The sequence below is a fragment of the Diorhabda sublineata genome, chromosome 8 (assembly GCF_026230105.1).
Source record: "Diorhabda sublineata isolate icDioSubl1.1 chromosome 8, icDioSubl1.1, whole genome shotgun sequence".
Taxonomy (NCBI): Eukaryota; Metazoa; Arthropoda; class Insecta; order Coleoptera; family Chrysomelidae; genus Diorhabda; species Diorhabda sublineata.
Genome location: NC_079481.1, coordinates 22,582,861 through 22,598,405, shown reverse-complemented (window position 1 = coordinate 22,598,405; position 15,545 = coordinate 22,582,861). Strand labels below are relative to the sequence as shown.

At 34.3% G+C, this 15,545-nt stretch overlaps 2 protein-coding genes across 5 annotated transcripts in view; one reads left to right on the top strand and one right to left on the bottom strand.

The window, feature by feature from the left end:
- The window catches only part of LOC130447227 (facilitated trehalose transporter Tret1-like), a 103,577-nt gene that overhangs the window by 68,521 nt on the left and 19,511 nt on the right, over positions 1-15,545 (bottom strand). The window lies entirely within an intron of this gene.
- On the top strand, positions 4,186-6,168 carry LOC130448281 (craniofacial development protein 2-like). The gene has a single exon (XM_056785567.1). The coding sequence runs from the start codon at positions 4,186-4,188 to the stop codon at positions 6,166-6,168; it is 1,983 nt and encodes a 660-aa protein (XP_056641545.1).

The window sequence follows — 15,545 nt, the reverse complement described above, 5'->3', positions numbered from 1 at the left end:
ACTTCTTCATACTCTTCTGGCTTAAGAATAATGCCTTTCTTTTTTAAATCTGTCTCAATAAATCCAAATACCCTGTCAAAAATAAAACATAAAGAATAAATTACTCGCAGAGGATCAAGGGTAATCACGTGACGAAACTAAGCGCTCCTTTTGTTCGATTTGAATTTGGCAGATATTGAAAGTGAAAATGGCGTGATTGTCTTGGACTTGGCGGATATTGCAACTAAACTTCAACTCTGGCCTCCAAATACACTAGAATGTGGCAAGATTTGCTACAACATAACAGTTGTATGGAATTAGGCATGGAAAAATCTATGAGAAACAATATCAATTTCAGCTTCGAAAAAATATGTATTTGGCGGTTTTTGATTTCAGGCACCTCAAATATCGGATATTTAATAATCCCTGAGTAGAAATGTCAATGTAATGTTGTCAATTCACTACAATTGTCCTATTCTATCAAACAAACAGTTGTTTAGTGTTCAAAACTAAATAATAACTTGACAGTCTCAAAATACCTACTAAAATAGAAGATATACTAGATGTGGCTATTAAATAACGAGACTAGTGTTATAATACATTTTATTTTGATATTAAGTATATCAATTTATGATTATCTTCAATGTATACCCCTTCTCTAACCCTACATTTTTTTACATAGATCATTTGTATGGCAAAACAAAAAACTGCCCTTATACCATACGAAGGCTACCGCTACACTGGTTTATCTACACACACTGTAGGCATCGCATTCGAGTAGGTTTCATGCTAAAGAGTTACACTGACAGTCGTTAACATTTGGCGCGTGCCTACTTTTTCTATAGCAGTGCTAGTTTCGTTACCTAATAGCCATCTTATTATATTTCGCATGGGCAATGTTCAAATAGGTTATAGTTATTTGAAAATAAACCAAGATGTGAACCCCAATATAATGCATCAATGAACGATAATTTCTAAAATAAAATTTTTAGTATTATTTGATTTTCTCCCAACAATTTTCAAAAAATTATTTCAATTCATGTCATAAATTATGTAATATCTAGAGGTAGGAAATATACAGAATTTCAGATCACTTTAAGTAGCTCTCAATTTTCTTTGAAAGTATTAACATTTTTAATAGGCAGAAAGCGTTATGTAGATTGTGTATATTTTAATTAAGATTTATATTTCTATAGTCTTGTAATTGTCACACGTAGAATTATTAGTTCTGTGATAATTGGCGATAGAATACGATCTGATCAATTGAAATTGTGCAATAAAACGGAAAAAGTCTACAAACACATTTCTGGGAAATTGGACTGCCATTTAACTGTACATATGAAAACTTTACTGTAGAATGTAATTCATTAAATTTCAAAATAATACACTTCAACAAATTTCTCTTTTATATTGTCAAGCGAAAGTCGAAACGGGATCTTACAAACCAAAAATAATAGTGTCCTTTATTTGTTTACTTTATACGAGCCCATGTTTATATTTTCTCAGTCAGTTCCTTCGAGAAATTCTACAGTGAAAGTGACATTAAAAGAAACTGGACTGGTAGTGCAGAAACCTCTAGTAAAACGTTAAAATAAAATGAAGAAGTTGCAGTGGGATAAAGCATATAAAAATTGGACCCATGGGGAGTGGAAGAGAGTTTTATGCAGTGATGAGACAAGGTTTGAGGTTTTTAGGTCTAAGAGAAAAGTGTTTGTGCGCGAGTCATAGGAAAAAACGGATGTTAGATACATGTGTAACTCGACTGTAACACACGACGGAGATTTGGTGATGGTTTGGGGATGTTTTGTAGTAAGGGTAATTGGAGACCTGGTGAAAATTGAAGGGATTTAGGAGAAAAAAGGCTATAAAAATATTAAATGAAAATGTAAAACCTTGTAGACAGCGCCTGATCGGCATAAAATTGATCAACAACGATCCCAAACTTCCCACTAAGGTAAGCAAAGAGTATTTGAAACAATTGGGAAGGAAGTATGTACTAGAAGTAAAAAGTTGACAGTCAGTCGCCCGACCGCAACCCTATTGAGATATTGTGGGACAAATTGGACGGGGAAGTCTGAAAGCAATGTCCTATTTTTACTTCACATCTTTGGAATATCCTGAAAAATAAATGGAATGGATGATGAATATTTGTCGAAATTGTTACAGAGAATGTCAAAATTGTGCATCAAAATAATAAAAGCAAGAGGGGGTTACATTGATGAATCAAACATTATACAATAAACAATTACAGACTGTAGTTTTATTGCTACTATATTCTTATTATCATATATTCCTTAAAATATAAATATCGAAATCAATAGTATTGTTTTTATTTGTTGTGTATCACTCAGACTATAGTGTCGGCAAAAACTTTTTAACGGTAGTGTACACAATGCTATTATAAATTAGTATTTCAACGCTAAATGTCAAAAACACAAGCTTTCCGATTGACTAATAACTAAAAAATTTGTGGCAGAAATTGTGATTATTTAAAAAAAGAACTATTGCAGTTATGTAAACAACATTCAAAATAATTTAAGAAGTATAATGTAGATGAAGTAGCATGTTACGATTTTCGTCGAATATTTTCAATATTTCGATAATTAAAGTCTATTTATGAAAGAAAAATAGTAAATCAAAACAACAACTAGTGCGTGATCAGCACGTGATCAGCACGTGAACAACCCTGGCGAAACACGACGTGGCATCGTTATTGGTCTAAACAGTGGCACTGTAATATACCATAAATAAAAAGTCACGTAAGAGGAGCGAGCGTCGCAATACTGAAGAAGCCGTTAGATTAAGTGTAGTACAAGGAGGGCAACGTATTATCGTACTGCAGTGAGATTGTTCATATGTCTGACACGAAAACAGATGATGAAGTTGTTGACATTAGCTATACTCCGCCTAAGAACAGAACTAAAAAGTTTCATTTTAACGCTAGCGAAAAACAAATGATTACGAATTTTTATAAAAATGACATGTAAGAAAATGATGACCAGACTGTGGATGACATTATTCCTAAACGGCAAATATTTCGGAAGTATCTTCTTTCAAGTATTCAAGGTTGAAATTAAAATGTGGAATATAAACATTGTCATTGATGTGCATGTTGAGTTCCTTATTATAGATGTTGACGACAGTGAAAGCTCAATATCATTTGATGGGGAATAAGAAAATTTGTTTATAGAAGTAAAAATTGAAGATTATATTTTAATGTATTAATACACATATTATATTTCAGTTTCTATATTCGGTGTTAGCAATGAAATGCTATATATAATCATATATAAAATTCGAATATTATTAGTACCTGATTTTTAAATGAATGTGTTCCCTATTTTGACCGTTTACTTTATATCTAATCCAAACTTCACGTTTACATTGTATATTTTTGTAATAATAATTGTTTATAATTTATATTATTAATCTGATGTATGAAACTGCAAATTATTTCTTAAGTGCGGTGCTGTTAACATGCTCGGCTTTGGCGTCTTCGACCCTAATCACGTGCATTATGCGTGAATATGTTTTGGATCACTATTTTTCTTCGATAAAGAGACTTTAATTATAGTGGCGCAGTAGTCACTCCTGTTTTATAGCCACGGTCAATAACAAAAAAAAAATAGTTTGTTGATGACCTCCCACTCAATTCGAAAATATCAGTCTCCATTTCAAAACGGCGTTTTCACCTACAACGCCTACATCCGTATTTTCTATTAATTTGGGAAACAGAACAAAGAAAATAAAACAGATGTCTGTCTGGTTGTGTTTTCAAAATATAAATTCAGCGTTTGCTCTAACCCATACAAAAACTAAATTTATATTTTCAAAATATAATAGACAGAAATGTGTTTTGTACTATTCGTTTTGTTCACCTAGTGAATAGAAAATACTAGTTAAGGAATATACAGAATTGTCTTAAAAATTGGTAATAGAAATAATGAAAGAGCAGTAACACACTCTCGGGAGAGCCTGTAACTCCTAGAGAGCGCGTCCCCGGGTGGCGGATAGGGGAATGCTTCCCAGATATGGGTGGTAGGGCGGAAATCAAATACGCCCCGTGGACCAACAGGAAAAATCTGCAGCGTCTGACCCAGAGTGGGCGGCTGCAAACAGCGACGGCTCCCCAGGTTAGGGGCGGCTGAACCTACACTCACCAAGACGTCTGGCCAACGTGGTGTTTTATGGCTAAACCCCTCTCATATGAAGACATACCAAAAACAATGGCCCCCAGTGCCCAGCGGCTCGAACGACCCTGGCCAAGGTAGCGGTCAGACCAGTCGTAGAGCAGGGGGTGCTAAGAATCCCTGGGTAAAACAAGGCTGCCAACTTCACATTGCAACTTATAACGCTAGGTCAATTGGAAATGAGGAAAGGTTAACGGAACTACAGTACGAACTGGACAGAATAAACTGGGATATTCTGGGAATATCAGAAACAAGGAGAAGAGGTGAAGAATCCATTAGACTAAGATCAGGACATATCCTATTCTACAAAGGAAGAGAAGATAATAGTTTGGGTGGTGTGGGTTTTCTTGTCAACAAACGAATCTCCCCAAATCTTCAAATACTTAAAACCATATCAGATAGAGTAATATACATAACACTTAAGATTAACTCCAATATAACAATTAAAGTCGTTCAAATCTATGCCCCAACAAGTAGTCATGAGGACGAAGAGATCGAGGTGCTGTATGATGAAATCACACAGAGCCTAACAGAAAATAAGACAAGATACACGCTGATAATAGGAGACTTCAACGCAAGAATAGGAGAGCAGTGTAATAGCTCACAGTATGTTGGACAATTTGGACTGGGGAAACGAAATGAAAGAGGGACGATGCTTGCAAATTTCCTGGAAAAAGAACAACTATACATAATGAATACGTTTTTCAAAAAAAGACCTCACAAAAAATGGACCTGGGCCAACCCGGATGGAATTACAAAAAACGAAATAGACTACGTGCTGACACCAAATAAACATATCGTCCAAGAAGTTGACGTTCTTAATTCCTTTAATACGGGCAGCGACCACAGATTAGTCCGGTGCAGGATCGTATTAAACACAAAATTGGAAAGAGCAAAAAAATTCAACAGCACGCAATACCGTATAGATCCTGATACAATAAGAGACAACAAGTCAATATATAGCAAAAGATTGACAGAACGACTAACAAAGGAAACAACATCATCACACGAGAGCTTGGACGAAACAAACAATAGACTGGTAAAAGAACTGAAAGAAACAACTACAAGTTTAGTATCATCAAAAACTAAAAGAATAGAAAAGTTTACAACACAAACCAAACAGCTACTGGAAAGAAGGAGAGAGCTCATTAAAGACAACAAAAGGAATACAGTAGAGTATGCCGAACTAAACAAAACAGCAAGGAAAATGGCCAAGCAGGACATACGAAAGTATCAAGAAAATCGAATAGAGGAGTTGATACAGCAAAACAGAGGTCTGAACATCTTTAAAAAAGAAAACGCACATAAAAAAGAAATGATCAAATTGAGAGACGGACAAGGTAACATAACAGAAGATCGAAGAGAGATACTCAAGGTAACAGAGAAGTTCTACACAGGTCTGTACGAGTCCAAAATAGACAATGAGTATGTTAGAAAAGCAAACAGTGACCATAAAAACAGGATATGTAACGTTGGCTCCGAGGATCTACCTGAGATTGAAGAGGAAGAAATTGTAAAATCTTTAAATCAACTAAAAAACGGAAAGGCGGCAGGTGACGATAACATCATACCGGAAATGTTGAAGGAAGGTGGAAGCCTACTGATAAGAGAGCTTAAATCATTATTTAATACATGCCTAACCGAGGGAAGAATACCACAGGATTGGAACACCGCGATAGTCATACTGATATATAAGAAAGGTGATCCAAGCAACCTAGAAAACTATAGACCAATCAGCCTGCTATCACAGATCTACAAGCTTTTTATGAGAATAATAGCAAACCGCCTTGAATTCAAACTCGACGCATACCAACCCTATGAGCAGGCGGGCTTCAGAAAAGGCATGAGTACAATAGAACATCTCCACACCGTAAGGACACTGAACGAAAAAGTAACGGAATATAACATCCCATTATGGATTGCCTTCATAGATTTTAGAAAGGCCTTCGACACAGTTGAATTTTGGGCAATTATCAGGTCAATGAAAATGCAAGAATAGACCAACGATATATTGACATTATACAGACACTAAACGACAACTCAAAAATGAAAGTAAGGCTATATGAAGACACTGAGGAAATCATAATTAAAAGAGGCGTTAGACAAGGAGACATTGTGTCACCCAAATTGTTTACACTGGTGCTAGAAGACGTTTTTAAGAGCCTACATTGGGAAGACAGAGGAATTGATATATCGGGAGAAAAACTAAGTAACCTAAGATTTGCCGATGACATTGCCATTTTTGCCCCAAACAGTGAAGAATTAGAATACATGCTTATAGAACTACAACAAGAAGCAAGAAAAGTAGGCCTAGAAATGAACATTTCTAAAACCAAATTCATGACAAACCAACGGACAAACAAAGAGAGTATAAATGTGCGAGGACAACAGATAAAGAAAGTGAACTCTTATATCTACCTAGGTCAAGAATTAACATTGGGTAAAACCAATCAAGAACTTGAAATTAACCACAGAATACATCTAGGATGGGCGGCCTACGGGAAGATGCGACACGTCTTCAACTCCAACCTACCCCTCAAACTAAAAACCAAGGTTTACATGGAATGCATTCTCCCAGTAACAACCTACGGATGTGAAACATGGGTCCTAACAAAGAAAATCTTGAATAAATTAAAGGTACACCAAAGATCAATAGAACGGAAAATGATAGGAATAACGCTTAAAGACCATAAAACCAATGAGTGGATAAGAAATAGAACCAAAATCGAGGACATAGTGAGGCGAATAGGTAGTCTTAAATGGAACTGGGCCGGACATGTTGCTCGAAATAACACCAACTGGAGCGGAAAAATAACAAGATGGAGACCTTGGGGGGAGAAAAGAAGCACCGGCAGACCACAACAAAGATGGTATGATGATATCAAGAGAACAGCCGGACTTAACTGGTACCAAGTGGCACAGAACAGGGAAAACTGGAAAAATATGAGAGAGGCCTATATCCAAAGGATAGAAAACGGCTAGAAGAGAAGAGTAACACACACACACCAGTTCGAATTTACTAAAATTTACTTAAAAGTTGTTGCCATCGGTAGGCGATAATGAGGGCATTTTGAGTTCGAGATTGTTACCACCTTAACACCATAAACTAAACCTCGCAGTTTTTCTATTTTTCCGAGAAATCTTATTTCCGTTGCATTTATATGTATTTTCTTAGTTTTGAATTTATTTCCTACCATTACTTTCTATTATTGCACATAGATACTCACAAATTTTTATTTGTCCGATTTGTTTTTCCTGTACATAAATATTATTTAGTTTATGTTTTGTTGCTGTTATCACGCTCTTAGTTTCGTGGATATTTAGTTCCATATTCATTTTATTCCAATATTTCCAGTTTACGTTATTTCGCTAATAATAGCAAATCATCTACGAATATAAATTCCGTGGTTTCCATTCTCTAGGCCCTTGAATGAATATTGAATTGTTTCATTTTACTTTTTACGCACCCTTACTCAACATCTATTTTTGTGGTTAATTTCCTCGATTATATGTTATTTGCGCGTATCACATTTCACTATTTTTGTACATTGCTTTTATGATTTCTATTGTCATTCAGATCTGTAGCACGGTTAAATAGTTCGATTTTATATTGTCATTTATTTCGTCAAATGTTTTCTCCAAATAAGTAAAGCACAAACGAATTTTTTCAACTCACGTAGTTGTCAAAATGTACATATTGAGCCGTTGGTGCTTCTCCAACTTCTAAATCCACATTGTGAGTCTTTGAACTAACTTGAACTCTATTCATTTCTCCATTATCCTGGTAATAATTTTTTTGGTATGGTTGTTAGTTTTATACCTCGGTAGTTTTTGCAATTTCTTTTGTATCAACTTTCATATATAGGCATATCATTTTTTCATTATCTTATTTAGTGATTCTGTTTATTGTGTATTTCATCATTTTAGCATCAAATGTTTTAATTGCTTCTATAACTTTTTCTTTCTCTATTACTTTATCTTTTTCGTAATTATATTTCCTATAGTTTCTTGTCATTTTGTGACCGAATTTTTGCCTTGACTACTATTTGCCTTTAATTGACACTTCTTTTCTTTTTAATTTATTGTTAAAATCTCTTGGTATATTTCTTGGTATTTCACCAGTAAAAGTAAAAGTTTTTTAATTAAAATGACGCAATCAAAGAAGCAAGCACCCTATAAAAGACTGAACGATAGCATGCTCGGCCTGTTTCTCATTAATATTCAATCCCTCAGACACAAATCAGATAAACTGTATCTTTTACTAGGAGTTCAATTTTCCAGAAATTGTTGCCATTACTGAATATACTGAAAAATGATTAAATAATAATGAGCCTATTTTTGTCAAAAATGATACCACAGCAGCCAGATTCAATAAAACTAATTTATCTAATGGAGGTGCTATGATCATATCCACAACGACTTTTCCGAAATGACACAGTTCAATGATATATCTAAGAAAGAATTCGAATATTCTATCGTCTACCACAAGACTTATGACTCCTATATTATTAGTATTTACAGAACACCTGACGCTGACGTGCATACTTTCTGTCACAAACTACTGTCCTTACTGGAGGCCTTACCTCTAAAAAGCAAACTAATTCTATGTGGCGATCTCAATATTGATTATTCCAATTTGTGTGCTGGTCAAGGATGTCTTCATTCAATTTTTAAATCTTCTGGTATGGTCATACCAGTCCTATAGACTATGTCGTGTCATCGTATGATCCAGAATCCACCGACAGTACTGTCTTTAATTCAGGTCTCTCCGATCATGAAGCAGTACAATTTTAAGTAAAATTCAATATTAAAAAAGTTCTCAAAACATCAAACACCGTTTTCAAACAACTGACTGGAGCATGCTCTCTGATGATGTGGACTTCGAATATTCTAGATTCAAAAAAAAACACTAACTGGCATCCAATTCTTTTCTCCTCGGGCGTATTAAAAATAAGCAATATAAACCCTGGTCCACTAAAGGTTCACGTATATCTGCAAAGAGCATGCGATCTTTATCTCATCTAAGGAAATTCTCGGAGTGTATTCTTCAAAAATTACGTGAAACTATACAGAAAAATTTATCATAAGATAATAAAAGCTGCCAAAGATATTCTCGTAATGTTTCTAAAGAAACATGGTGCATTGTAAATGATGTATGTAGCCAAAAAATTATCAAATGCTATACCTCCTTCTTATGATCCGCTTTCAAATCTCCATAATACTAATGCTAACTTATACAGTTTCTTCTTTATGCCCGTAGTTTTAGAAGAGTACAATTACCGATATCAAAAATAAATACTTATCTGATGGACTTGCATTACGTTGGTGCGATTCTAATTTTCTCAACGTTTTTAAAATCAAAGTTTTATCATATAAAAATAAATTGCAGCATTTTTAATTAAATAAAACCACATTAACGTCGTTGAAGATGTAACATTCTTAAATTTTGTTGTGGACAATTCCTTGAAATGGGAGACATATTGCCGCTTTATATAAAAAACTAAGTTCCTCATGTTTTGCGCTGAGATCAGTTTCCAAAGAACTGAACGTATCCACCTCATTAGCAGTTTATTATGCCCTTATTCAGTCGCATCTCCGAAGGGAAGGGCATCCCTTCTGGGGTACGTGTGGTGCGAGTTAATTTGAGAAAATCTTCAAACTACAAAAGAGAGCTGTTAGATATTTACTCGGACTAAGCAGCAGGGTTCACTGCTGAGACTTCTTTAAAAAATTCTGACTCTTACTTCCTGATTCATCTTTCTTATCCATTCAATACTCTGTCCTTTTTATGTTTTTGGAACTCTAGTTGTATCATGGTATAGGGCATAAAGTTTCCAACAATTTTAAGAAGTATCGGCGTAAAACATTCAAGTTTTTAGTGCCCCAAAATGTGCTTCAGCGGAATTTGATAGAAAAAGTTTTGATTTTTTCAATGGTGTAAATAATATTTCCTTCTCAAAAAAAAACTGACGTGAGGATCATTTTTCGACCTTACGCTTTCAGGCGCATAAATATTCATTTGCGTGTATATTTATTAATAAACTTTAGGAAAACATCCTAACAAGAAATTTAGAATAACATTTCAATAAATTTTCGAAGAATTCGGGCGAACGTTGAAAAAGGTATAAAAATTTTTGATTCGTTCGAATTTATTTAACTCCACGTGGCTCACGGAAGGTAATTTATTTTAATGATAATAAAAATGCTCATAATGTTCTCCATTTACTATTTTATAATAAATATATGATAATTCGTGTTTTAAGTTTTGCATTTTTGCCATTTTAGTATTAGAAAACCAACTTTTCACATACGCTCATTATAAAAATCCAAAAGAGAGATCTTAAAAACTTCGTGTTCTAATGTTCACTCTCCTTAAAAGTACTCTAGTACTTAAACTACTAATACGGATTCTTCTCCTTATTGTTGAGATCGTTACAAAAACAATCTATCAATAAAAAATCTTTTTCCCAGGTTTCTGGGGGTATTACGAGGATTTCTATGAGCCATAAGTCTCGGTAAATAATCTTGAATGGCAGTTTTTATACTGGGCCTTCCAGCCTTTCATTTTCGGCAACTGTTATTGAACGTTTCTCGAAATGATTTGACTCTTCCCTACTTACTTACTCAATCCTCATGTCTATCTAACGTTACGGTTGTGAGGCGGCGTGTAGTTAAGACTCTTTTATCGTACTAATTTTTTAAAAATTCCCTCCATTTCTCTCGGTTTTTTGTTTTGGGTAATCTTAAACGCGTTCGTCACCAGTCAATAAGAGCCTTCGACAGTAAGAAGTAGAAGGTGTAAATGGTATAAAACCAGCTATATTGGGTCGCCATTAGCAGTTAATCGACAATCTTTGAGCATCATGTAGTTCCATTGTCCGTTTGGTATATTCTTGTTAAATCGGCCTGACATAATTGTAAATTAAATAAAGAAGTCTCCAATTTTAAATTCTATAGATTTGATTTGAAATAATTCTAATGACAATACAAGTGCCCATTAAATAGATATGAAAAAATTTTGGATATTAATTTGGCATTGGCATCAATGATCCATTTTTATGATATACCTGGCCTTGAATTTTGTTTGTCTCAAAATTACGACCATCAGATGACAAATCACAAACTTTGGATGCTCCAAACGACGTCATTTGAAAGCAAGAATTGAATTTTCGCAAAAATAATTTTGATTCATTTGAAATGCCCAAAAGAAGGGATTTCAAAAGTTCAGGTGGAGTGTGGAGTGGTGACAATACAACTTTTCCTGATGCGCAACACATGCTCGGTAATTCATTGCGAAATTTTAACTCCTGACAATAATTGCATATTTTGTCCATCGCACCAACATTAACTTTGGAATCAGCCGAGTGATTGATGTCTGGTTCATAATTAAATGCAAGACGAACAAATGATCCACGTGTTAATGCGCGGTTTGTTCGATGATTTTCTCGGTTTTATCCTCTATATGAATCTATGTATTGTTGACGTGCCCCCCTGGTTATCAATGCATTTTCGTGTCGACGATTGTGCACGAATTTCAGCAGTACGAATTCTTTGAGCTGCATTTCTTTCTGCTCTCTGTTCGACTAATTCATGAGCTCTTTCAGCACGTGCACATCGAGTTTTCTTGCTACAGGCATTAAGGTTGGATTTATTGGGTTGCATTTTACTAAAAATAGTAAATGAATTTTTAATGTGAATGAATTTCTCTGTTCTCTGAATAACTGTAAGTTAGAAGTAAAAAAAAATATTCGAAGTAATGTACGCAACGAAGACAAAATGAAGAATGATTTAAAAGAAGCGACGTTAAGTGGTATAGGCAAAATAAGACATGTAGTGTGTGTAGCCTAGGGAAATATATCACATGAAAGTGTGGCGCCATCTATGAGATAGTTACCATCTGTTCTAGACTTATAGAAACTACGATCAATAACAACAATCAACGTTGATTATCAGTTTATTATCAGTTATTGAGACCATTAATTTAAATAATAACTATCATATCATTTAAGTTGGACCAAATTACATATATATGCCTACTTTCATGAATATCAGTTGACTCGTTTTTGAGTTTATTCGGAACATAAAAATAAACCACGTCAATAATTTAAGAAATTTCATTTATTCTACAGTCCATACAAATTAGTACATGCTAATTTCAAGTAGTACAAAAATTGTCTAATATCCAAATATTAACAGGTTCCCTTCTTACTTATTCGTCTAACTAGAATTACAACATCGAGATACTTGCGAACAAGTCTTAAGGAATGGGGAGGCGCTACATCTTATCAAAAATAGAAGCCTCAGAAAATATTGAACCTATAACTTGATTTCCATACCGAAAATTCACTATTTCAGGGCGTTTATTATGTGTTCTCATCCGCCTAATATTGACAATTTTTCCTCACCTTTTAAGGACGTTCGAGAAAAATTATTTTCCATGGAATCTTTCAGCATTTAGAAGTATTTTCTAAATTTAAATTTTTTCCTACCTTGCGGCATTAAATTTAAAAAAATTCATTGCTAAAAATTGCATACATTTGGAGCCTATTCTGACAGACATTAAAGCTATGGTTTGTTTACAAAAAATAATTACGGTATTTACTAATTACGCATAACAAATAAAAGGAACATTATATATAATCTTTGAAAAACTTAGTTTTTATTTTTAGCATACATTTTTGTTTGTCAAACATTTATTTTTTTTTATTTAGTAATTAATTTTGTTTAAACTGTTTACCTTTGGCTTTTTTTAAACTCTAATACTATAGTTAACAGAGACTTTTTTGTTAGCTTAGCGAATTCCAAATTTTTTAATTATATTTATTATGTTTTTATATTAAGACACGATTTCATTAAATTGAGTGCGAATCACTCCTCGGAATATCCTTAAAAAATAAAAGTAGGTTCATCGGAAAACAGACTGTTTTTTAGTAGAATTGTGTTGGTGTCTACTTGGTCGATAAGACAGTCATGCAGTAATTCCTAGATGACGATTTGTGCGCTTCAAGAACAAGAACAATGTTACTAACGACTGTCTAATTAATATCATTTGATATTCGCCTGGTAGAGATATTAGGGTTTTCTCGAACAGATAGCAGTTTGATATCTTCTCTAAAGGTAGTTTGTTACTCTTCGTACCTCGATATTTTTAACAGTATTTTGCAATAGATGCTTGAATCATTTATTAAATTTCAAATGCTTTGCAAATATAAACCATCTCTCAGCCAGTCTTCGACATTGTTTGTAAGTAACCATAATGCTAATACTAAGAATGGGAAAGCTTGACAGTTCCAAATTTCCAGGCAGTCTGTTTGCAGTCACCTTAGCACCTGGAGCCTCTCCAAAATTTAAAGAGTCTCCGGGCGTCGACGGCTTTAAAGCAAAGCTCTTCATTAGGTCGAATCCAAAAATTTTTGATTTTATTGCATTGACAAACAATTCCAGAAGATATGTATCGTAGTTCCCTCCGTCATTTCACATAAATGGCTGTCCAAGTCAGCGATTTTACCGGTGATATCAGTGATAGCCGACTGTAATTAAGTCAATCAAAGTCTTTGCCTTCCATCTTTTTAGCTACAGAATTTCCGCCGCCCAATCTGAGGTTTTTGTCTCACCTATGAAATTTTGGCTTCCAAATGACTGGAGTATGCCTTTATTTATTTTCTTTCTCTCAACTTAAAATGTTTCTTACCTAGTAGTAACGGACTCTCAACCCAGAATCAAGTCTGGAAGATGTTGAATGGCTCCACGTTTAGCTAGATCGTCGTAAATTTCAAGTCTTTTTAGTTCCCTATATCCATAGATCTAGAGCACCTCTACCGATTATTCTCTAGATCATTATATGCCTTGTAGCAATACAGAATCAGTTTTGATTCAGTGATTATGTTTAGCACCGCTGCGTTATCTGTGTAAATATGTAAACTAATTTAGTTGTTGTTTTTAACCACAAGCTGGGCCGCGGTGAGTATGGTAGTAAGCTCAGTTTAATGGAAGGTACCACATTTCCAGAATAATTATTCAAGTCTTCAATATCATAAAAAATATCTACACTACACTATACGAAATAAAACAAATTTTCACTAACTTAAATAGTACTTTGAACGTTTAGTAACCCTATTTCCCAAAATTATGTTCCAGTAATAGTATATTACTCTCCGAGGTGGGAAGAATTTCATTACTGTCGAGAGATTAGATATAAGATTTATTCCAACCTGCTAGCCTGGACCGTTCTTGAAGCGGCTGTTGGAAGCGTTTGAATGATATTTTCTGCGCAACCTCCGGCTATGCAGCTTATAACAGTACTTGCTATCAATCAAGTATCAAAAAGACCGTCCCTAAAACGGTTCACAAACGATACCTAAGTCGGTTGGAACACAAATAAGAATCGTTCGTATAACGATAACCGCCCGGTTGGAACACGTAATCTCTATTGCACAGAATCGTCACCATACTGAGAATGGTTTTTTGATGGATTGGAACGAACCTATAGTTAACCAAGACGCGAAGGGTCCAGGTTAGCTATGATCTCGAGACAGGAATGAGGTTTGTATACTGTTTTATTTACAACAATCATATTTCGTTAAAAATTGATAAATCTTTGTTTCGTTCTGAAAATATCTAAAATATCACATTTAACAAAAAATTACTCAGAATATCAAGCAAGTACCTATATTGTTACTGTGGTGGAAAACTGTCACCAATATGTATGTTACGCTTTCACGCAAAAACTACTTGACGAATTATAAAACTTTTTACACATATTCTGGGAGGTACTAGAAGTAACATAGTACACTTTTTATTAAAAAGGAATATTTTTTACAAAAATAAAAAATATTATGTCAATAAATATCAACATTTTACTACTTCAGCGCCATCTAACATACAGTAATATAGTTCAAACCCTAAATACTATATTATCGACGTATGATATTACCGACGGTCAAGCAATATCTATTTAATCCATCCAATTTAATTGACTATAGTTTCAGCTGTTTGGATTTTTTGAGGTTAGGTACCATTGTTATTTTTAACTGTTACTGAAGCGTATATCTAAAAATTGCTTCAGAAGCGTAAATCTACATTATCTGAAAATTCGTCGCGGGCTTGTGCAGCAAAAGTTGTACGAAGTTAAGAATTTTCGGTTCATGCAGAGCCGAGAAGACAACAGCAAGCAAGGCGACAAAGTGATTTGACATCTGCTGAAACACCTCTTCACACCCAACGTCGTTTAGAAAGACATGCTCAGCGGCGGGTAGCTAGAAGAGCGATATAAATGTTTTGAAACTTCATTGTATATAGTAATATTTAAAAATCGATAATACTAACCAAGGAATAAAATAATTATATTGATATATTTCTATTATAATGATTTCTGAT